The sequence below is a fragment of the Pungitius pungitius genome, chromosome 10, assembly GCF_949316345.1.
Source record: "Pungitius pungitius chromosome 10, fPunPun2.1, whole genome shotgun sequence".
Classification (NCBI taxonomy): Eukaryota; Metazoa; Chordata; class Actinopteri; order Perciformes; family Gasterosteidae; genus Pungitius; species Pungitius pungitius.
The window spans coordinates 19,390,859-19,415,025 of record NC_084909.1 but is presented as its reverse complement, the minus strand read 5'-3'; the positions used below and the strand labels follow the sequence as shown (position 1 = coordinate 19,415,025).

At 43.9% G+C, this 24,167-nt stretch overlaps 3 protein-coding genes across 6 annotated transcripts; 1 reads left to right on the top strand and 2 right to left on the bottom strand.

Annotated features, from left to right (window-relative positions):
• Positions 1-832: 832 nt before the first annotated feature.
• On the bottom strand, positions 833-11,439 carry parp14rs1 (poly(ADP-ribose) polymerase family member 14-related sequence 1). The gene is made up of 17 exons (XM_037487915.2): positions 11,265-11,439; positions 11,039-11,139; positions 10,453-10,483; positions 9,238-9,489; positions 7,895-8,119; positions 5,549-7,797; positions 5,151-5,387; positions 4,690-4,911; positions 4,301-4,370; positions 4,009-4,164; positions 3,783-3,845; positions 3,409-3,585; positions 3,088-3,306; positions 2,368-2,985; positions 2,083-2,219; positions 1,759-1,933; positions 833-1,602 (listed from the first exon to the last, which is right to left on the bottom strand). The coding sequence occupies exons 1-17, from the start codon at positions 11,437-11,439 to the stop codon at positions 1,319-1,321; spliced, it is 5,391 nt and encodes a 1,796-aa protein (XP_037343812.2). The 3' UTR covers positions 833-1,318.
• Positions 11,440-11,522: 83 nt separating this feature from the next.
• Positions 11,523-16,452, top strand: parp9 (poly(ADP-ribose) polymerase family member 9). Of its 3 annotated transcripts, none has more exons than XM_037487918.2 (8): positions 11,523-11,644; positions 12,435-13,279; positions 13,509-13,724; positions 13,946-14,161; positions 14,457-14,517; positions 14,726-15,219; positions 15,416-15,575; positions 15,768-16,452. In XM_037487918.2, exons 2-8 carry the CDS (start codon positions 12,440-12,442, stop codon positions 16,070-16,072), a joined length of 2,292 nt encoding a protein of 763 aa, XP_037343815.2. In that variant the 5' UTR covers positions 11,523-11,644; positions 12,435-12,439; the 3' UTR covers positions 16,073-16,452. The 3 variants fall into 3 exon arrangements, with proteins under 3 accessions (XP_037343815.2, XP_037343814.2, XP_037343813.2); XM_037487917.2 differs by having other exon boundaries at positions 14,723-15,219; XM_037487916.2 differs by lacking the exon at positions 11,523-11,644 and adding an exon at positions 11,913-12,031 and having other exon boundaries at positions 14,723-15,219.
• Positions 16,453-16,507: 55 nt separating this feature from the next.
• Positions 16,508-23,317, bottom strand: faima (Fas apoptotic inhibitory molecule a). Of its 2 annotated transcripts, none has more exons than XM_037489579.2 (5): positions 23,171-23,317; positions 22,259-22,392; positions 21,938-22,166; positions 19,295-19,344; positions 16,508-18,882 (listed from the first exon to the last, which is right to left on the bottom strand). In XM_037489579.2, the coding sequence occupies exons 2-5, from the start codon at positions 22,370-22,372 to the stop codon at positions 18,733-18,735; spliced, it is 543 nt and encodes a 180-aa protein (XP_037345476.1). In that variant the 5' UTR covers positions 22,373-22,392; positions 23,171-23,317; the 3' UTR covers positions 16,508-18,732. The 2 variants fall into 2 exon arrangements, with proteins under 2 accessions (XP_037345476.1, XP_037345475.1); XM_037489578.2 differs by lacking the exon at positions 23,171-23,317 and adding an exon at positions 22,525-22,676.
• Positions 23,318-24,167: the final 850 nt, after the last annotated feature.

The window sequence follows — 24,167 nt, the reverse complement described above, 5'->3', positions numbered from 1 at the left end:
TTTTTTTGTTGGATTTTGTTAATGTATTCCTTTATTAAAAACATCAAATGACAAGTGACATGGCCAGCAGAGCAGCATTGGTGTTTCTTTTCTGTCCCTCAATGTGTTCAATGTGATCACAAGGCGAGGAGTCAGGTGGAACGCACGCGCACTGACGCACGCGCACCAGCAGAGGGAGCCAGCGACTCAACGCACACAGCCTCGTTTGAATAAAGCTGTGCGTCAACACGTCTGTGATTTCCCAAACCTCAAAGGACTAGAAGTAACTTCGGAGTAAGAATGCGCTCACGTGTTTGTTGAATAAAAATGTACTTTTTGGCGTTGGAGTAAATCTTTAATACTGAGAAGGCAAAACCTAAAAGACTCCAAAGACTCCAAAAGAGACAAAAGAGAGGTTATAACAACGCAAAATGCAAAATAAAGCATTGTAGTAATTCTTTTTTAATATTCCATTGTTTTGAATAGACAGTTTGGATCTTCTATTTTCTATTGATGTGTTTATTAGATGGAAAGCTTCATAGGTATTGGAAAGTGTGGTGTTTTGGGTTAAAATATTATAACCTGGATAATATAGATATGGGATGAATCACTTCAAGAGATATGGGTTTATAGCTTATGTGGAAACCAATATTCAATATTCAACATTGAGGGACATCAGAAATCTAAATGAAGAACTGGGTCATATTTATGTATAAATGTAATTGTACATTAGGTGAGACTCAAAATATTCTGAATTCATGGTTAAGTAAGAAAAACGTTTGAGAGGAAAACTAAACAATGACTGCACATTCTAGTATTATGTGTGAGGCTGTAATAGATTAAACTGAAAGCAAATCAGCAATGACACATTAGTGTGCTTGAAATAACTTTTATTTGTCCAAACCTGTTTACTGGAACAGGAGTTAACTTTCACTTTCCCCTTCAAAACCAAAAGTGATTGGCAACCTGATCTAAACAACCGACAATATCCTGGCACAGGACAGGTTCTTTCCTCCCCTCCACCCCCCTCTCGACAAACAGTGTGCAGTGCTCAGTGACATAATAAGGGCATAACATAGGCAAAAATATATTTGTAAAACCCTCTAATTCTCTCATCTTCTTCGACTGATTGTTGCATAATTATTCTGTAACACAACAGATTATTTGAAAGCACTAAATGTACTGACATTAATCTTTACAGGTAGCTCGTAAAACCAGGAAAGGACTGGGATTATTATTATGAACTAACCCAAATACAATGAAGAAAAGCACAGTTTTTTAGCGTTGGAAGGCCGTGACGGGCTTTGAATGCCTTTTCTCCTTTAAGCGCACGGCCGTGTCACTTAAAAGTGATCAAATATTCCGGATACGCCTGGCTGTCGTGGAAGATGACAAACAAGTTGGGATTGCCCATTCTGTCCACGACGCTGTCGTACTTCTGAGTGGAGACGGCGCTCTTGGCCGGCGGTACGATCATGCCTGCCTTCCCAATGGTGAAGTCCCCCGTCAGCACTCGACAGAGGTACACGCACTTCTCCCCGCTCTGGTTGGGCCTGGAGTAGGTGTCGCTGGCCGAGTAGCTGGCGCCGACTGCAAAGTAGGTTCCGTTGCCGTAACAAGTAGCTGAAAAACGCAGAAAGATATTGAGTGAATATGGACCGCCGTGTACATGAGTATTAGAATGATTCCAAGGAGGGGTCCACTGATTTCATCACGCTCCATTACTTAAAGGTATGCCACGTGTCATTGTCTTCCTGGTTCCGACCCAAAGCTCCTCACCGTTCTTTCCTGCGTAGCTCCTGTTGAAGCCGTACTCGTTGATGTGGTCCAACGTGTCGTGGCAGGTGCCGTGGAAGAGGCGCCTCTCGTTGTTGCTGTGGTTGTTTCTCTGCTCCATGTCGCGCTTCTTGATCTGTAAGCTCTTCCACAACACGGGGTTCTGGATCCTCTCAATCTGAGGAGGAGGGGGAACGTACATGTTTTCAGTGTCCATAAGATTTTCCTCCATTCTGAATAAATTGAATTGATCAAAAAATAGAAAGAAAGATTAAGGGTATACAAAAAAAAGATAGAAAAACATGACTGATGGGAGATGCCGGCTACCTTAATGGTGGTTTGCTTGCACGTGGCCTGGAACAAGTTGAGGACTTCGGTGTGCTCCGCCGTCCCGGCCTTGATGGGCACGGCCTGACACGAGGTGCCAGCCGGCATCGCATCCCAGTGTTCAGGCATGTCTTCGTCTAGCAAAGTAATAAACAATCTTTATTAAATTCCCGGGGCTTTGCAATGCATTCATTTGTTTTGTGCAACATTTGGCAAAGCAGTAAAAACCATGAACGGATCTCTAACCAATAGGTTTCTATGTGTCAGAATGCACGGGTCAGATACCTTTGAGTTTGTCGATGCGCTTTATCTGCAGGGTTTGGCCCTGGTTGTCGGTGGCAGGTCCCTTCGGCAAGGCGACCGTGTAGTCTTGACCCTGGACTGAAACTTTGACGCTCGTATGATTATTTCCCAAAGCTTCCTCGAGCTTGTAGTTGGTCATTAAATCAAAACTCTGAAACTCGAGCCCCTGCGGCTGGTACTGCCATTCCACCAGGACGCCCGCGCGCTCCGCTTTCTCCATCAGCTCCTCCTTCTCTCGGGTCACCTTCAGCATGGTGTAGATCTCTTGGTTGGCTTTGAGCACGTCCTTGCTGAGCCCGCTGATGGTCAGCGAGGCCTTGCCGTTCTTGTTCTCGGTCTTTATGGTCACGTTCAGGGTCTTCTGGATGTCCACGATGCGCTGGTTGTCCGCGTTGGAGAAGCTGAGGATGGAGTTGTCATCAATGTGGCAGCTATGCTGGTCTTGCGTCATCAGGACATGGAGCCGCTGCTTGGCCGTGTCCACGCTCGCCTGCGACTTGCCGCAGATGTGGAAGGAAACGGGTTCCGCTTCCAGACCCTCGATGACAAAGTCCACTTCTCTCGATGGCTTGTCCCCACTGGCTCCGCCAATAAATATTGCTAAAAAGAACCAATTTGCACACTCGCGTTAGGATTGAACACTGACTTTAACCATGGATGAAAGAACATGAGCAGCAAAAGGACTCCCCTGGTTGCACTTACATTTGAGTTTGGAGTAGACGTTTCCCAAGAACCCAACCTTGTCTTTCGGGTCAGAGGCTTCTCTTTGCTGCATACTGTTGTAGAAGTCTTTCAGCATGGCCGGCTGGAAAATAACTATGCGAACTGTGTTCAGGGGGCCGGAAGGGTTTTGGCTCAACACATCGATCACTCCGTCCAACATGGCGTCCGCCACCTGCTTCGCCTTTACGTTGCCTTGACCTAAAGCGGCACAAAGTGAGATGTGAGAGGAGCTGTCATGTCACGGTTTTGTACATCTACGCAAACGCTTCATCCAAGATGGGTCCCGCTGACACATCTCACCTGTGCCGATGGCAGGAAAGGAGACGGACGTGTACGAGTCGGTCACGCACATTTGCAGGGCGTCTTTCACGACCGCTTTGATTTTTATTGGGTCAGTCTGTCCACACAGATGGAGGATCTTCTTACACTTGAGGTTGCCTGGCTGGGTTATTATAATGCCTTGGTTGGGCTGGGCACCTAAAAGGGTGTTGACAGTGGATTTGAAATGACTTTGAACCTTGACAACCATGTCACATGTATTTTAAAGCAATACTTCTCTCTGGAAGTTGACAAATGGCTTAATGATTGACGCTCAATCCATATAACTACAGTATTAAGAAAGATACATGTTTTACTGTGTCTGGTGTCAAATCTTTGTGAAAAGGTTTCCGTACCAAGGTTTGTGCATTCCACTTCAACAGCCGGACCCGCTGCGTCCAGAATGGCCTTGGACACTCCTAGTGGGGAGGAATATCAAAACAAATCAATACAATTAAAGGATCTGACTATGTGTGGGATTAACGTGTCAAACGTGTTGCTTTGCGTAGCCACGGCATGGAAATGTTTAAATAAAATACAATTTTACGCTACTGAAACATCCCATTTCTGGCTATCGTGTACCTGACTTAAGAGAGAATGCAGCATTGGACGAGTTGACGACAACATCAGAGGTCTCCTTGGTGATGTCTCCAGTGACCACCTGCACAGTCACACTTCCCATTTGGGTCTCATGCATCCCTGAGGTCGACACTACTTTAGTGAAGGGACCTTGAGGCCCTGAAAACAAATACAGAATTAACAGCACAATAATTAGTCAAAAAAAATGTTAAAGGTAACGATTACATTAATGACCAAATGAATGTGTAATAATAAATAATAAATACTGAATCATGTGAATGTGAATGTTTCCTACCTTGACTTTGTGGAGAACTCTTTGGCACTGAGGCGTTTTGGAACTTCTTTGTGAATGCATCACTGAAATTCTGTGAGCCAATTACAAAGATAACATTTATCACAATAAAACCAAAGAAATACTCACTAAATCGACTGCCTCTGACTGTTTAATTGTTATTACTGGATATTATTATTTAAATTATTATGATGATTTTCATGAAATCCAACAATTACTATGTTTTTTGCTATTATCTCATTAATCCCACAGGATTCTGGGACTATTAAATCACAATTACTTTCCCACCAGTAACCACAAGTGTCATAAAACACTAAAATCTTAAGGATCATAACTACACACTACCTTCTTAGTTCAATACATAGGGTAAGGAAAGCACTCAAACTCCGTACCTGGATAGTCTGTGCATCTTGTGGGTAAAGGATGATCACCACCTTCTTCAAGTGCGTGGATTGCTTGTTACTGCTAAATGTCAAGATTTCATCCAACATCAGTGATGCTGCAATATCTTTAGGGAAACCAAGGTTTCCGGTGCCGATGGCGGGGAAGGCTATCGAGGTCATGCCGCTGTCCTCTGCCATGGCCAGGCAATCCTTGAAAATACCAGTCAAGAGCTGCAAAGCAAAGGATACATCCCATCAACATCGAGGCACAAGGCCGTAAATGTTTTTTAACAGCCCCTGCAACTATGGTACGTCTTATCATACTGTGATCAACAACAGTGTGGTTTACATGACATGCGGAGAAATTTAAGAGGAAAATAAAAAAGATTGTAATTCTGAGGTATGTTCCTCCATTCATCAACTTCTGATTTGACATTTAAACAAAGGTTTTACACCGTGTCACACGTCACCTTTTCAGCAGCCCCTTTCCCCTTGTCCCATGTAGGTGCAACTGCATGAAAGACTTTCTTGCTCTTCAGCTTGCAGGCGTCAGTGGCAATGACCTCGCCGATGCTTCCACTCCCATCAATTGCACTGGACTGTATCAACAGCTGGAGTTTGGATCCGGCCTCACTTAAAATGGCTTGGGAAACCGCGCCTTTGTTCAATGCGAGATCTTCAGCCACGGTGTTGACGATCACATCCGTCTAAAAGTGTGTGAAGAGAGTGTCATCACTTGCATCTTTTCTTTTTCTCATTTGTTTAAACAGTCCAGAATCATTGATGTAACAATGAGTGAGGAAAGAATACATCTAGACCAGAATCATAGAGGGTAGGGTTACTTCTTTTGTTTTTTAAATGAAATTACCTTTGCTTTCTCGATATTTCCTGTAGTGAGAGTAATGGCCAAGCCCTCTTTGGTCCGCACTTGACCCAAGCAGTTTGGGTCAGATGCAGCAAGCGTCAGAAGGGGAAACTTGGGAGTCTTGGTGGGGGGGGTTTGTGGAGAAAGACTGACGCCTTGATTCCCAAACTCCTTTCTGACCGCCGCCTCCATGGCCTGAACAGTGCGATCGTCGTTGTTCACCAGATGGATCTTCTTCAGCGTGTTGTCACCGAACTCATCACAGTGTTCCTTCACCGCTTTGACGATGGTTTGCGCGCACAAGTCGAGGGGGAAGCCTTGGTTACTGCTGACGGCAGGCAGAGCCACGGAGAGGCAGCCGTGCTTTTCTGCGAGCTCCAAGCTTCCTTTAACAGCCCTTTTTAACTGCGCCACAGGCTTCTTGGGTTGAGCTTTATCAAACTGGGGCCCCACGGCATGGATGACCTTTGTGCAGCATAGCTGCCCACCGGCTCCAGTTATCACACAGTCTCCGGCTTTGAGTTTTCCTTTTGAATGAATGAGTTTGTCACATTCAGCCTGAAACTGGGGGCCGGCAGCGTTTAGAAGTGCCGCCGCGAGACCTCCATTATGGTGCAAGGTCGGATTCGAGGCATTGATAACTGCTTGCACTGGGTAGCTGCACATATCTGCCTTGCAGACGGCTATTTCCACTCCATCGAGTGTCTGAAGCTGATACACTGGCGCCGGTCCTTGTCTTTGGGCCAAAAGCGCCTGACCACCACCCGTCTCGTCTACCTGCTGCACCATGCAGTCCGTTTCATTCTTGATTGTGGCAACAAACAGAGTGCCTCGATCTTTGAAGCACTTGTTGGCTCCAGGCATGGTGATTTTCAGAATGTCAAAGTAAACAGAAGAAACGCGGTCGTCGACCAAGGCCTTGCACTCTGCCACATCAACCCTGGGACCACTTAGACAAATGGCGTTTTTTTTGTAGGACACCATCACTCTGTTGGGTACTGAATCCAACCAAGACTTGTCGGTCTTTTCAATGTAATCCACTATGGTGCTGGCCCGTACTACAACGGTTTCTTCAACTTGAGCATTCTGCGTTAGGAAGTCAGCAAGTTGACCGCAAACTGCTTCGACACTGTCCTTGTGACCGGACACCACGACTTGTTGCCCAGTGGTGTGGATTCGAATTCTTCTGTACGACCCACTGTTGCCATCCTCCAGCCGACTGACCAGGTCCTGCCACTCTGGCATCACCAGTACATTGCTGTCTTCAACCTCAACGTTTTGAGATATTAGCAGCCTCTTCAGGTGGACTTCGGCATCATTGAGATCTCTGTCGGAAGACGCAACGAGCTGCACCCTCTGAGGATTAATCTCAAGTGCTGCATTTATTCTATTGGATGTGAGTAGAGCATATGTCAGCTCCTCTTGTTCTTCATCCTTCAACATGTCGAGCACGTACTTATCCAGTTCTAAATTCTGACGCTTCAGGGCAAGCATTGCATTATAGATAGGTTGGCTTGCCTCAAAGATCTCGTCCTTCAAGCCAGTCACTTTCAAAAGCGCACAGTCTTTGCTAAAAGATATTTTGAGATCTGGGTACATCTGTAGCAGCATTCCCTGAAGACCGTCTTGACTTAGGAGGTGGTGGATTGATGGAAACATTTTGAACTCTTTCGTCTCGCTAAATTTCTCCCTCTGCACCCTTTTGGCAATCTTGTTTACGACTTCGTAAAGAACGGGCTGCAGTCTGTCAACGTCAGCCGCAAGGCCGGCGACTGTTACGACACCGGTGGCTTGTTCCGACACAAAAACCATATCTTCCCTCAGTAGAGTCTCTCTGATCTTCTCCACGGACTCCCCCCAGGCCTCAGATTCCGGCTCAAGCGTCAGGGATTTGAATTTCGACAGAGCTTGCGCAAAGGCCGACTTTACAGTATCGCTCCACTTTTTGCCGATGTCTTCCACATCTTTGTGCTTTAGTAGCGACGGTAAGGCTCGCAAGCAGACATTGGGCTGCTCGAGGTTTACGCTGCAGAAGTCTTTTGCCATCTGACTGCGAATGCTCTCTGCAGCCGGTTGATGGTCATTTAGGTATCTCCAGACGACGGGGTCAATGGACTCCGAGACAGCATCAGGCAGTTTTAGGGAGGGCCTATCTTTTCCGTAGAGAGCTGTTCCCAGAGACTTATAAAAAGGATGAACCCTGATCTCTTCGCCCTTGACGGTGTGCTTCTTCTTCATGACTTCACGAACGTCTACGGGGAAATAAAAACAATCAAAAGCAAAACAACGTCTAGATTTCATGTAAAGAAAGGTGTCAGTACCTGATGACTAATAATTAAGGAGTACTACCTTTAACGTCCTCAAAGGTGATGATGGCAGAATGTTCTGCGGCATTCAGAGCAATATCTTCCACGGCTGCTCCTTCATTCCCGAAATAAAGGCGGAGGTAATCTTCATCGATATGTTGTATGTTGTCAACTACAACTTGATCAGGGACCTCAAGAGGCCGGACGGATAGTCCCTTATTTGTGAAAATCCGGTTCTTGGGGCATCTCATCACAAAATCTGTGTTTTCTGTGAGATAGTGATAGAAAGTTGAGGCATTCAGGCAATACGACAAACAACTTTACATGCGCGTCCTTGTTGCAAAAACCCACTCGAAGAAAGGCTCACGAGAAGAAAAAAAATCAACAGTGTTTAAAGGCCTGAAAGGAGAGACCAACTGAGAGAAAATGTGATTATCTCAGATCTATTGGCAGCAAATCGTTATCTGGGCTGTGGTGCCCACAAGGCAAAGAGGACTCCAGCTATTTGCAGGATTACTGCAGATTTTTCCGAATCCAATAAATAAACAATCGGAAAAAAAGTCGGGTGCAAATAATGAGGGTTTGAGTTGCAATATGCACCACGCTGTTAAATAGGCCAGAAAAACATTAAGTGTGTCCCAGTAAACGGCATATCAAATTTAGTTGGCCAAAAATACCAGGATGTCACACTGCATCCGATTGCATTTGGCAGTTTTCAAGCTAGCATGCCTTTCTGTGTAATCAGACCCACAATCCTCTGTGCAACGCACACATGAACAAGAGGGTCAAAGTTCAAGTGGAACTGTTTGTAAAAGTAATATGTCCCAATTAAACAATACTGCCTGTACAGTACCTTCTCTGTGAGGGCAGTATGCAATTTGGAACGCAGCTTTTGAATGATTCAAAATTGGGTTTGCAAATACTTTAATGAAGGACATCTATGTGCTTCATGGCTATTGAATATTCACACAAAAAGTTGTTGTAGTGTAAGTTTTGGTAAAAGGAACTTGTGCTTATACTGACTTAACTTAAGGAACATTTACAATTCACAAAAATGGTCAGTGGTATTTCAATAGTTCTATAGTTAATGCAATACTGGAAGTGTACATTCTGTAATATGCATCTGGCCCGTGTGGTTTAGGCTAGCAAGCAGCAGGAATGTTATATTGGCTTTCAGTATTCACAGTCAGAACACCACTTATGCAACAGTGATATTGTTGGAGTAGTAGCAGGTTTGTGTTTTTTTTAAACACTTGTATATAAAAACACATGAATGCTGCAGATTATCCAGGTGGACCCTTGATTGTTTGTGCCATGGAAACCGTTTGCCTATATTTAGCTTTTTGGAAGTATAATACCACACACAAACACGCAGTAAATGAGTACCTTTTTCACTCTTGAAAGTCACCACAGCAGAGGAAATGTCACGGATGAGTTCCAGAGTGAAGGGGGCAGAGGAAGAGTCTCCATCTTTTTTTAAAACGTTCACCACCAGCATGTTCAAAAACTCCTCGTTTGTGGTCTCTGGTATGTTGCCTACAACGGCAGAAGTGGAGCACAGCTCTTCGCCTGCTTGCTTCTGGCCTGCAGGTGCGTGGTCATTGGCCCTCGGTTGCTCGTTGATCACAGCAGCATCCGCTGTTTAGTGAGACACAATGGTTTAATGGATGAACACGTGTTCACCAAAGAAGTGAGATCAATAAATACTAAATAACAGGCCAACATGGAGAAAATCTTTATTTGTGATTATTCCCAGTGTTCCACCCCCGATTGGCCCTCTTGTGACAGATGCCGGCAGCGGACTGTACGAAGGAAATGAAGCAAAGTCAAAGTGAATGCTGAATAAGACGTTTGTAGTTATTTACGAAAATAACTTTGATGAGCTGGAAACTCACCAGGTAAGCGTTTGAGCTGTAAGGTGAACAGGGGTCACCAGGAGAATGATCCACACGCGTGGGAAATGATTCTAGTGGCCATGGCTTGGTCTCTCTAATAACTTTCTATGATGCAATGTGATGATCACACTGCGATCATGTGATGCAGATATCTTCTGTGTGCCTTTGGGTCACTATTGTCCTTTGAACCATGCACCCATCACCTGCATGCACAGTTTGTAGCGTTTCCCTGTCAACAGCTTTTTTTTCCACATTTCCCTATTCCTATGACTTCTTAAAACTCTTCCGTTTCTTCATTTGCCGGCGATTTTGTTTATTTGTGTGAAGATCCTTTAATGTATTCAGCTCTCAGGGCCGGTTTGGTTTGAATGTTTTATAAAGGATTGCACACATGCATACACAAATACATACATATTGATTTTATGAAACAAAACAGAAACTGGTTATTCATAGGAGGAATTATTTGCTAATAATTACAATAAGAATTCTTGATGCAAGACATTTTGCTTAACAATGTCACAGTCCCTTTATCCTTAAACCACAGAATTCTAACCTGTTCATTGTGGGTTAGTTCAAGTGTTCCTGAGATATATTACAAGAATAGGAAAGATAGACATCCGCAGATCATAACGCCTTTAATGGAGAAGCATGCAATTAACTGTAAGTAAGACCTGTCGCACACAAGCTTGTTTCGACGAGTACTTACATTCCTTGTTGAGTTCGTCAGGCGGAGTTACCTAGAGAATGTTAAAATATATATAAATATGTACTTCGATCACCTCTTTTTATCGATACCATTTGACATCCCATAAAACCGGTTTCACCTCGCTTGACGCCCTAAATGTCAACAGCTCATAAAAGGAATCCAGTGTGACAGTATGCGTTTCATTCTTTCTTCTTGTGAAGACGTTAGTCACACACAACAATGAGTCCCATGTGTTTTGCTTTTAACCTGAACGACATGCAAACAGCAGGCAGAGCGAGGAAGGGAAACCACAGGATGCAGAGCGGGTTTCTGATTAGTCATGTGACTCTGTGTGTTGGACCTGTAGGCCTTCAGCTGCCTTTTTATTACCAGTTTATCTCACACTGATAACAACAACCATTCCTCTAGAGACTGAGGACGGGTAATGATACCCACTCAATAAATATATTTCAATATCTTTCTATTGCCTTCGGGGCATGAGGTTACTTTTATAGAAATGGCTTGTAGGGAAATGATTCGCCACACTACAAAACAGAACCCAGGGTGAAAAAACCTTCTCAGGATCTCTCAAAAGATATCAACTCACCTGCTGCTTTGTCGCTTCCGTCAGCAGGTGAACTGTCACGTTCAGAACGCCTTTCCCCACGTCGATCTGATGCGTCTCTTTCCCCAAGACGTTCAGCTGGTCTTTAATGTGGAGACAAGGAACGCCGTTTGACGGATGACATTGCGGGACACGTTTCTAGGGAAGGTTAAGAAGTGAAGGTGGGTGACGGTGGGTGACGGTGGGGCCCTGTCGGGCCGCGGCTCACCCTCCTCGCGCAGGAAGCGCAGCAGCGCCGTCCTCGCGCCGCTCTCGTGCTCCACCTCGCACTCGCCGCCGCGGGACTTCTTGCTCTGGAAGTACTTCACCAGCTTGTTCTTCAGCCGCGGCACGTCGTTCTCTCCGAGCTCGACGCGCAGAGCGTACGCGAACCCGTCCGCCATCGTCGCTGGTGCCGGGGAAACTCTCTCGCCTCTCTTCCCCCCTCCCTCCCTCGGTCACACCCCGCGGTTTTAACCGAGCGCTACTTTCGCTTTTGTTTCTCAGGAAATGAAAGGAGCGACGTCGCAGAGAGGAGGCCGTCCTCCCGCTGCCGTGTGAGCCGAACCGGGCTCTCTCCGCCCCACTCGGGACTTTCCAGCGCAAAGGGTGAGTAGCAGAATACACGAAGGGTTCGCTGGGTTAAGTCAGCCGGACTTCGTTGTTGTTGTTGTTGTTTCGTGGGTCTGGCAGCTCACGCTCATGTTTCGCTGCATTACAACCGAAACTAAACAAACATGGCGGCAATTTAAGCTATTTTGACAAGTCACGCCGAAAGTAAAATCAGCTAAATGCGCGCATTGGGAAGATGTCCACGACGTGAAGTTCGCTTCTGCTTTGAAGTACTTTAAAAAAAGAGGAGCCGCGAATCAGGCGAAACGAATTGATTTCATTTCCCTCTGCCCCCAAACATTTGATGCTTTATACAATTGACGTATTGCTGAATCTATACTTAATGCTCGGAATAGAGAAATTACTCGTGTCCTTTTGAGACAGGTGAGTTGTGTTTTTTTGTAGATGTTCTTGCGCATTGTTGGCTGGTCTGTGTCGTCCTCTTCTGGAGGAAAAAGGGAAACAGCGCTTCCATACTCTATTATTCCAATGACTTTGGCTTCCATCAGCATTATATGAAGTTGTGTATTCAATTTGAAGACGATTATCGGTCAAATATGAGCCATAGTGAATAGCAGAAGGTTTTAATGATCACATCAATGATGTTCTTCTTGTTTTCTTAATCCTTTTTGTGGCTCATCTGCAGTTTAATCACACTAAATGATTCACTCTTCTGCCATAAGTCACAGGCATATTACTACAAGTTCAGCTACGTGCACCGCTGTGATTCAATGAATTCCATTTTATACAGGTTTCATTTTACAATTTACATTTCCATTCTGTTCAGGAACCATGGCCAATAAATCCGATCTTCCTCTTCATGGGTCTTCGCTCAACATTGTGAGGCGATGTGGCCCCCCTCTGAGTGAAATCCTTAGGAGCAAGTTTGGATGCGTGGCCACCATCCACGGTGTGGATTTTTCACATCAGAAGACGTCAACTGTCAACGACGAGAAAAGGTTCGCTGCTACCCTGCCCGGAGGCGTCCAGGTTTCGGTGTGGAAGGCTGATCTTGCCAATTTCGCGGTGGATGCTGTCGTGAATGCAGCTAATGAACAGCTGGATCATTGTGGCGGGCTGGCTCTAGCTCTGTCCAAAGCCGGGGGTCCAACAATCCAGAGCGAGAGTCATAATCACGTTCGTAATAACGGTCCCGTGAAAACAGGTGAAGCAATTGCCCTAGATGCTGGGGCCCTACCATGCAACAAGATCATTCATGCAGTGGGCCCATGGATGCCGAAAAATCCCTCCACCTCTCAGCTTTTGGAGGCCAGGCGTAGTTTGGAAAAGGTCGTTTTCAGCATTCTTTACCTTGTTGAGCAGAACCGCTTGCAGTCCGTTGCCATTCCTGCCATTAGCTCTGGTATATTCAACTATCCCCTGGCAGATTGTGCAAACACCATAGTGACGAGTGTTAAACGCTACTGTGAAAACCCTCGCTCTACTGCACATCTCCCCAAAGAGATCCTCTTGGTGAACATCGACCACCCCACGGTGGATGAAATGGAGCGGGCCTGCCGTCGAGTATTCGGCAATAGCCCGAGCGGAGGCAAAGCCACCACCTCAGCACCTGTTGTCCATCTTAAAAATGTCATACTGACGCTGAAGAGGGGTCCGATTGAGCAACAGCAGGTAATATTTTGTAATCTTAAATAATTGACATGCAAATTGCTGCTTGTATAAAAAAATGTCTGTATTTTTCATAGTTGTCAAATGTCTACCAATGACCTTTGACTGCCCTTCTCTATATGAACATGCACATGATTTACTGCATGCGGTCACTGTTTATTCATCTTCATGGGAAGGAATGAAAGTGCTCACTGCATATGTATTTTCATGCAGCATCTATGCTTCTTCTCAGACAGATGTCCTTGTAAACACCACATCAAGCCACCGAGACTTGAGCGAAGGTCTAATCTCCAGCGCTTTGTTGAAGGAAGCCGGCTATAAACTGCAGGATGAATTTCGGTCTGCTTCACATAAAGGACTTGTCATCCCAACGAAAGGCTACAACCTGCGATGTAAGCAGGTGTTTCATACCATCTGCCCTCGGAAGGATGAAAAATCAGCACAGCAGGTATGGAATGAGTTAACTTAAATACCCAATAACAGTTTAAGTGATGTAATAAATTCATAGTTAGATAAATCCTTTATTTTCAACTTATTAAGTGTAAACTGAATATTTTAACCCTTCAATTAACATATTCCATCAAAGAGTTTATTTGGTTGGATTTGTCTTCTTCTGGTGTTGGCTGTTTGTACCGTAATAAGAGCTTGATTTTTGTCTCTTCTTCACAGATTCTTTACAAATCAGTTTTGGATTGCTTGGGGATGGCAGCCACAAAAAAGCACAAGTCAATCTCCTTTCCTGCCATCGGCACTGGATATCTCGGGTTCGACAGAAAGGACTCGGCTCGGATCATGTACTCGGCAGTGGCAGAGTTCGCCCGTAATTTTAAAGGAAAGATGGAAGTTTATTTCGTCATATTTCCTTCGGACGACAATACATATAAGGTTGTTTTTCAAAAGACTTGATATTACAATAATATTGCCGTATTATCCATGTTCACATGTGCGTTGATATCAAACAAAATGCTTAACAACCCAGCAGGGAATTCAAATTGTTAGAATGAGAAAGACTGAAATGTTTGTACTAAAGAGTGACTTTGTGCTATAATTCTAAGCTGTTGAGTGGAATGTGTCCTGTGAGAGAGGTTGGCTGGGTTAGTCCGGTCACCAATGCCACAGCCTAGGGACTTAAGGAAGTGTATTTTGATATACAATTACATTAATGGCATCCTCATTTTAGGCTTTTGAGGAGGAAATGGCACCTCCCGAACAGAAGGCATCTTATCCCAGCTCTACACAAGGTAACAACAGTCATTCACTCGTCATCTCACGTAGTCAAAGGAACTACTCTCTAGTTTTGATTTTAAGGAACTACACATGCAAAGTGCCTGAAGTGACATCCGCGTCTGCACAGAGAAAAGCAGATAAAAAAGTGACACATACCCACACAGAGGAATGCATAACCTTGCTTGGGTTGTGAAATGATGACGTGATGCTGCGTTCCAGCAGCGGACTCGTCTTCACCAGCAGCTGAGCGCGAGGATGGTTTCCGCGGCAACAACGAGCGCGGCCCACAGATCAGCCTGCACGGCCCTTCGAGTGAAGTGACGGCCGAGGCCGGGCGGTGGCTCTCGGGCCTCCTCAACAGATTCTCTGGCCCCGTCGTCATCCGCAATAACTTCATCCAGCACTTCGGCGAGTCGGAGCATCAGCAGCTGTGCAGGCTCACCGGCGTCGCCATCGACGAGGCCATCGAGAAGGGCCGCGCACTCCTGAGTGTGAGCGGGCGCTCGGTCGAGGACGTTGTGGTTGCTGTGTTGCAGGTGGAGGGCATGCTCTGCAAAGTTCAGAGGGAGTTCGCCATGGAGGAGAAAAGGGGCTTCATGCGCGATGCCGGGATGACGAAGATGCCCTTCTCTGAATTGAAGGTGGTCGACAGTGCAAGCCCAGAGTTCAAGGAGAGAGATGTTTTCTACAGATATCACAACCTGCGCTTGTGCAAGGTAGAGTGTGCCTCAATGCAGCAATAAAGCAGAAGATTTGTCGTCTTGATCAATTGTCACTTTGCAGATGACTTCCTCAGATGAAGTGTTTCTACTTTCACATACTGTTGATTTATTATATGTAGGTGTCTGGTTTTGAATCAGTGCTTGATGATGATAAATTGTTTTTTAAAAATATCTTATTCATCATTTTTAGATGCAAAAAGTGGAGAACCCTACACTGGAGACTCTCTACGACCTCAAGAGAGAGCAGCTTCGCTGCACAACTCCCCGACAAATGCTCCAACGCATACCTGCACACTTCTGTGAGATGGTCAGCCACGTGGGATTCCACGCCGAGTTTGCGCCGCCCAAGGGTGTGAGAACCATTTGACAACGTGCAAACAAATTGAAATCTATTATCAAACCCTACATCAACATGTCATAATTCTAATCGCCTGAGGTGAAATTGCCTGGTAGCTATGGGTCATTTCTCGGTTCTTAAAATGAGAGCGACAGACAGAGAAGGTAAGCGGCTGCTTGTCTTGTGTGTGTGTTTTCGTGTACAGACCCAGCTTACGGAGCGGGCATCTACTTTGCTGGCACTGTGAAGAAGGCCTTGGAAGTGTGGAAATGTGCGAAGGAGGAAAATGAGGAGTATGTGTACTTCGTGGAGGCCGAGGTGCTGACAGGAAACTCCACCCGTGGTACAGAAGGTCTCATTCTGCCGCCGGCTCTGGGGACGGATCCCAACGTCCGCTACGACAGTGTGAGCGGAGGACCCGACGTCTCCGTCATATTTAGTGGTTACCAAGCTCGACCCAAGTACATTATCACCTGTAGGATGGGATTCCCTTACAAGAACACAGATTGACTCATGTATTAGAAAACAAAGTGACCTTACTTTTGAAATCATAATGGCAGTGCAGACAGTAAGTAAAATAGCTTATATTCAGTTAATGAAAGACAAGTCATTGCTTTGAGTTTCCTATTTTTTCATTCCAATTTCTTTTTGTACTTCATATTGTAAATCACCATATAGCAACAATATCATAGTTTTAACGATGTATATGCAAATATTATTAGAGCAACATATTTTACCAGTGATTGTACTGTTTATATCACTTCATAAAACAATGAATGTGTGCTGATCTAATTTTGATGCCCCTGGGTGAAGCAGGTTAAGAGTCTGATGCTAAAATTAAAATTAAACAATGTAAAAAAATAAAGATTCATTGTATAATTTTTCTGGAAACAACTACGGCTTCTAATGCTTATGCTGATGTGTTTACTCAATTCATGGAGCAAATGACAAGGTCAGCTACGAGGATTTAATAAAATGAAATACATAATACAAACATGTAGGATTTTAACGGCAAACAAAATAAAATAATAATGTATTAGCATAAAGCTCTTATACATGAAATAGGAGGGACATAAAGGAAAGTCCCTCATATACTTAAGGACATATTCAAAACTTCCATTGAAGTTAAATTTTGACCAGCTAGGAAATAATTAACTTTTACCGTTTAGTAGCTTTTCAATGACTTTTGACTGTAAACGTCTCTTCAGAAAGTAAACAAGCATTTCAAACACAGGAAAACATTAAATGCTTAATCTGTCTCAATGATTTTAGAAAAATGCTCAACATCTGAGGAACCACATGATCTGACCGTGACATAAAAAAATTAAATAGACAGCACAATAGCATCCCACACATCTCTTGATCGCAATCATGATTATTTCAACTGTGGGTATAATTCACAGAGGTGTCAAAAGTATTCCCATTCATTACTCAAGTAGAAGTATAGATACTAGGATTCAAAACTACTTTTGTAGAAGTATCAACTCAAGCTTTTTACTTAAGTAAAAGTATAAAAGTACTGGTATCAAAGCTACTTAAAGTAAAAAAGTAAAAGTATTGTAAAGGGGAATAAATGTCCATTAAGGACAAACTCTTAATGTGTAACCTGGCTCATAGAACATGTCAGTCCGTTACAATATGACCGGAAGGTGCCGTCAGATCACGTGACCTGCCGCTCGGATGATGGAAACATGGCGACATTCAGAGCGGTGACGCTACAACAACAGAGGGACAAATGTATCGACCCGCATGCTGTATGACTTAAACAAAGAAAACCAGAACCCATTTTCTAGTGACGGCTAAATGACACGAGTCAGAGGACGTACGCACACGGAAAGATTCCCATTGATCGCTGATAAACCAACAGGGTGTCTGGATGGTAAATGTTCATACTTCTCATCCAACCACAATACAATTCACTCAATCCGGATGGCGCGATTTATCTGAATAGGTTTTTTTAATGTGTGTTTTTGGACGATGACAAGCTGGAAAACAAGCCAAAATGAAATGGGAGTAACGAGGCTATTTTTTAAATGTAATGTAATGTAATGTAAGAAAGTACAGATATTTGCGTGAAAATGTAAGGAGTAGAAGTAAAAAGTCATCTGAAAATGAAATACTCCAGTAAAGTATACCCAAAGTTTCTACTTAAGTAAGGTAACAAAGTATTTGTACACCTCTGATTATTCATTACTGGCGATAACACCTAGTATGCTGCTAAAAGCTGATTACGTAATACTGCGTTATAAACCAGCTGGACCAGTCACACAAAGAACATCTATAACATCAAACTAGGACTACAGAAAGATCAATCGTGAGCTACATTCAAGCAGTCATTTTGTTTCCTGGTATTCATTCTTCCTACTGCGTAATATTGGAAAATATACAAAGCGAGCCAGCTGAGCACTGAGAGTGTTTACTGTTATCTGTAGCAGTGTGGCTTCCACCTGCTCACCTTGAGATAGAAACGTATGGCACATCTGGCCTCTGATGCTGATAATATTAATGAAACTATTATAATACATTTAGAAAAAAAACAAATCACAGTTTGCAACTCCCCCCTGAAAAAAAGGTTTTCAGAGTTTAAGAAACATTTTTAAAAACGCTAAATCCCTGCTTTTGGGGAGACAAAATCCGGCCTTTAACTTCACCTACAGAATCCCCAGAACCATTGCCATGGAAACATACCAGCTCACATTTCTGTGCAGTTGGATCCCCTCGACTCCCAACAGCCTTAAAAGGACCCTAATCTACCCTACCCCACTACCCTACCCTACTCTACTATATCCTACTACCCTACTCTCCTCTACCTCATCCCACTACCCTACTCTCCTCTACTATATCCTACTACCCTACTCTCCTCTACCCTACTCTCCTCTACTATATCCTACTACCCTACTCTCCTCTACCCTATCCCACTACCCTACTCTCCTCTACCCTACCCCACTACCCAACTCTCCTATCCCACTACCCTACTATCCTCTACCCTATCCCACTACCCTACTATCCTCTACCCTATCCCACTACCCTACTATCCTCTACCCTATCCCACTACCCTACTATCCTCTACCCTATCCCACTACCCTACTCTCCTCTACCCCACTACCCTACTACCCTACTCTCCACGCGCCGACCAGATCTCACACAGACGTGAACGCACATGCACACGGTTATTCCGTGCACTCGGCTATCTCCGTTCCGTCAACGAGCAGCGTGTGAATGATGCCGTCTCGCCTCTTCCCGCTGCTTACGGCCTTCACGCAGCAGTTGTGCTCTCCCAGGGTGAAATGCGTTTCAGTTCCATCGTCCACAAACTCCCCCTGCCAGCAGGAATCAGAGAAATGGTAAATGGACTTGTACTTGTACAGCGCTCTTCTAGTCTTCTGACCACTCAAAGCGCTTTAACACTACATGACATCAGTCACCCATTCATACACTAATGACAGGACCTACCATACACAGTGGCACCTGCCCATCAGTAACTAACATTCACACACTGTAGTCACAGCTACAGGAGCAATGCTGGGGTTAAGTGTCTTGCCCAAGGCATGCGGGTTAGCCGGGGATCGAACCACCAACCCTCTGATTGGAGGACGACCTGCTCCCCACTAACCCACAGCGGTGAGAGTCATGATGTCGTCTGCAGAATGTGCAGAGAGGCTGTGGGTCTCTGACTTTTGGAGACATCCATACACAACCGTTTGAACATTTTGAAATCGCCATCGTACTTACCGCAGTCTCGATGTTTTGTCCGTTACACCAAATATCCATTGTGTCTTTCTCTGAAAGAAAACAAAATCAGTGACATGGGACGGAAGTCAATGAGCAAGTCTGTCTTTATTTACCGGCTACGGTACAGCTAGGGGTGAATATTTGGTTTCTCAAGGCTGTGATCATTTTTGAGTTCATCTTATCCCTGTGTGGTGTCCAAGATCAACGAGCGAGAGAGAAAAGCCTGGTTTCTATCTGTAGCTGTGGGTCCCCCACAGGATTCCACTGACAGATGACAGATACAGTGCCTACAAAAAGTACCCCCACCACGGATGTTTTTTCCCTTTTGTTGCTTTTATAAATTAATTCATGGTCAATATAATTTGTCTTTAACAATGAAAAAAATTGGCTTATGTCATATCAAAGTGAAAATAGATTTTTACAGACTAATGTCAATTAATTAAAAATATGTAGTGTAAAATAAGTGTTTGGATAGATATTCACCTCTGTAAAGTTACTGACCTAATTCAACAGCAGTCCGGCTGGCTGATATCAGTAGCATCACAATTAGTGAAATTGAGATCACCTGAGTGTTACTTGTCATTTAGCTGTGTTGTTGATGTGTGCCTAGTGAGTGTGGTATAAAAACACCTGTGCTTGGAAGGTCTAGTCTCTGGCTCAACAGTTGTACTGGGAAATCAAAAGAACACTTCAAGCAACTTAGAGAAAAGATCATTGAAAACTATTAGATGGGCAACGGCTACAAAAAGATTTCCAACTCACTGGACATTCCACACAGTTCACTTAAATCCACCATTAAAAAATGAAAGGAGTATAGCAATTTTTAAAATGCGCCTAGAGCTCGATCTTCCTCACAAACTGAGTGACCGTGCCAGAAGAATGAGACTGAAGGAGGCCACCCAGGACCGCTGTAGAGGAGTGAAACGCTTCAGGGGCTCAGATAGGAAAGACTGCACAACAACTGTTGGCCCTGTTTTCCACCAGTTGACGCTGGGTGGGAGAGGGGCAAAAGGAGAGCCGATGTTGAAAAACAGCTCAAATGAAATATTGCCTTATAAGAGACCCCAAGGTCAACTGGAATAAGGTTCTATGGTCAGATGAGACAAAACTGAGCATTTGACCGTCAGACTCGATGCTTTGATTGGCGAACATCAAACTGCACACCACCACAAATGCACCATCTCCACCCTGAAGCCTGCTGATCAAGCTGTAAGCTATATTGAAGCTTCTCAGCAGCAGTTCAAGTTGTTTTTTTTGCTTGTCAAAAAAGCCAAATAATGACAACAAAAGGATGAAACATCCAAGGAGGTGGAGTGAATTCATGTTTATAGACATTGTAGATCACCTACCTTGGGAAATCGCCCCAGAGTAATCCACCCCCTTTTCAAAAAGGTCATTATGATTTAATTAAATACGTGTTGATATATTTTAATGAGCTCAACATTGACAAGTTCTCTGTGAGAATCTGCAAATACATAAGCTGAACTGAAACTCAATTTACAATAATCACTTTAACTCAGCTTGTTTACCACTGCACCATCGTGCCACTTTGTAATATTGACTTGAATTGCTTTTTTCTATTTTGAATTTAGCTTAATAGAACTCTTTTTTTATTTATTTTTATTGGTCATTGTGCAGCTGGAACACCCATTTTAGCCCTTTTAAAATCCCTCCAAGAGGACATCTTCACTAGACTTTTTGGGGTGTAACTGACAACTAAAGATGGAGGACAAATATCTCAAAGGAATTTCATGACTCATCCATTTGTAATGGGACATTTACCACTAATAAAATGTGTGGTAAAAAACTCATAGATCAAAAGCATTTCCAATGAACTATCCTCCAGCCTCTCCAGTTCAGGTGTGACTTCTATATGGCTGAGAGGTTGTTTTGAAAGTTATCTGTCTCATTTCTCTGCGCTTCCAGTGAGTTCTACGCTTAGTGAAAGCGACCGGTTAGTCGGAGTTTCAGACCAGGCATGCTTTGATCCAAACTACCTATCCGGGTTCACTTCACTGTGAAGCCACAGAGGCTTCTCTGTGATACGGCTGCTACGGAATCTTTCTGCCACTCCACTTCTTCATATTGTTGTTGTTTTTACATTACATGCCATTTAGCTGACGCTTTTATCCACAACAAGCAGCTTGATGCAGAGCGGAGTGTGCGGGTTGGGATGGAGGGTTTCACCATGTCCTGGATGGAGACTGGACCCCATCCATTCACAGCATGTGAGAACCAATCTTTTGAACTGGATGCGGGCAGCCGCTGGTAACCAGTGAAGAGAACGGAGAAGTGGTGTGGTGTGTTCTTTCTGTGCCAACGTACAGTAGTTCTTGTGTGTGGCTCATGTTGCAGTTGGTCATGTCACCTGATAAACCGTAAGCAGTGTAATGATAAGAAGGATTAACTTGCCCAGATGACAGAGATGGCTGAGGATGGCGTGGGGCTTAGAGCCTTTGAGAGCTTAACCTCTGCCCCCCTCCCAGGCATGATATTATTGGATAGATAGCCACACTATAGCAAACAGCGATCCAATATCCAACCTGATTGATTGTGTGAACAAACAAATGAAACCACAGACTAATGGCACAAATAGCTGATGAGGGATGTAGGTGACTGGTACACAAGGACGGAGAGGCTCACCCAGGACCACCCTGGAGTCTATGCCGTCCAAGTTGAGAACCCAGGTGCTGGTGACCTTGGATCTGTTCTCCATGTACTTCTTCAAGCTCTTCCCGTCGATCTCCAAGGTGTACTCGTACGCAAAACCACTGATCGCGTCGATGTTGATGGTGGCTTTGGTCTCCGATTTGCCCACATTGAATGTCTCCTTCCCCACAAGTTTGAACATCCAGTCCCGTCTCACTATCTCCTGCGATGTAAAGTCAGTAGTGAAGAAAATCTCCATTCATTTAATAAAAAGGGGGGAGGAAGGAGGTCGTTTATACGTTTCGTGATCCGTACCTTGCCATCGACGTAGATGACCCGCTTTCCGGTGGTCGTGCCGTGCTCGAACTCAATCCTGTGGACTCCATCACTCAGCGCCACCTCCCACACACCGGCGAGATCATTCGACATGCTGCCGTCTGCAGAGGCTTCTGAATGCACGAGGAAGATGCATGAATGACACTTTTCACTGCCAACGTCACCTAAGTGAGCTAACACACTGGGCTTACGTTAGTCGGCTAATAACACGGACGTAACGTAAGAACCTAAGAATAAAACAGTACCTTTCTCTGCAGGATTAAATGCATCTGAACCCACAACGTCTCCTTCCTTCGGTACAGCGATTAGAGCAACCTTACCATTCCCGTTTTGTCGCTATAGAAACGGCTTAAAACAAAGTGAGAAGTTGTCGCTGTTTGCTTACCACATCCGGTGACATAGTTTTTCCTTTCAGAATTAAAGCTGGCCCAAATGCAGTATCGAATTAAAACCAAATTGAGTAACTGGCTGTCGTGTTTTGGTTGCTTCCAATGCACCCACTTATGGACACAAATCACCAACTGAACACTAACACATATCCAGCAGAGTAAATTTCTCTCTTCTTCTCTCTAATCTTATAGAGCTCCAGGGTCGGTCATTTTGTACTAGCATATTGCTTGTTGAAATCAAATGGATGCAATATTTACACATTCACAAATGGATCCCTAAAACATTCGTTTCGAGATGATACTTTTGTTTGCTATTAAACAAAATTTGGTTAACTTGTATTACTACATGTGTGTTTTATTTTGAAACAAAAACGGAAGCATTTTCTTTAATCGAATCTTTTCACTAGCTCTGATACGAACGCTAACGTTAGCTCCTTGGCTATAAGAGGATGACCTTAGCATTAGCTCGAGAATATCATTCTTCATTATGCATCTGAATTACCTTTAATGCTCCCGGTGTACGCGCTGTAGCTCAGGGGTTAACAAATGGTCAGCAGGCCACTTTAGTGCCGTTCATTTTCAGCTAGCTAGCTACCGCAGAGAATGAGCAACAGGCGAGCTTCGACTATGCCGTTACCATGACAACATGATGTCCTTATGGTACAGACTTGACCCCGCCTACTGACATTTAACAAAATTATAATAATAATACAACGTTTTAAAATCTCAAGGAACCGTTGTGTCTTTGTTTGTAACACGCAGAGGGAAACAGTTATGATATACTATTCAATTATTGTAATTGATTAGACTTCTGCTCACGTAGAAGTAGCCACTGCATTACAGCATTTATTTGTTTTTTTTAAACAAACCTGATTGAGTGTAGTCAGAAGATTATTTTTTATTTTTAGTCATTTCTAGAAATATTAGACATGTGACAAAGACACACGCATAGTGAATAGTAGAAATGAGAATTGCTTAATACTGTGGCTTACTTGTCTTCCTCTATTTATTTCTTCTTTTTTGATCAAATATGAAGACAACCTCAGGACATTCTTCACTTTTCTTTGTGCAGAGCAAATACTTCTCTTAGGAAAAAGAATATACTGCCAACAGTAATACTTTAAACTACTTTTGTGTTTGTTGGTTTAGACTTTTGTGTGTGTTTTGTTTTTGTTGTGTAGCATATTCCTACAAACTGCATTTTGCTGCATTGTACAAAGACCACGAGCTGATTTTGTAACATTTTCATTTGTCATGCCTTCTGAGCTAAGTTTGCGACATTAGTAAATAGTTGTGGTGAAAACACAATTTGACTTTCACTATGGTAGTCAGCATTGGACAAAAGGTGGACAATGTGTGAAATCAGAAACAGGTTTCTAACCAAAAAACACTTTTCAACACCAAAAGTTTCAGTTTCAGAGGTTTCATTGAGTTGAGTGTCAAAAATTGTATTAAAACCATGCATTTCTTTTTTGATGCACAGGACCTGCTCCTCAGTT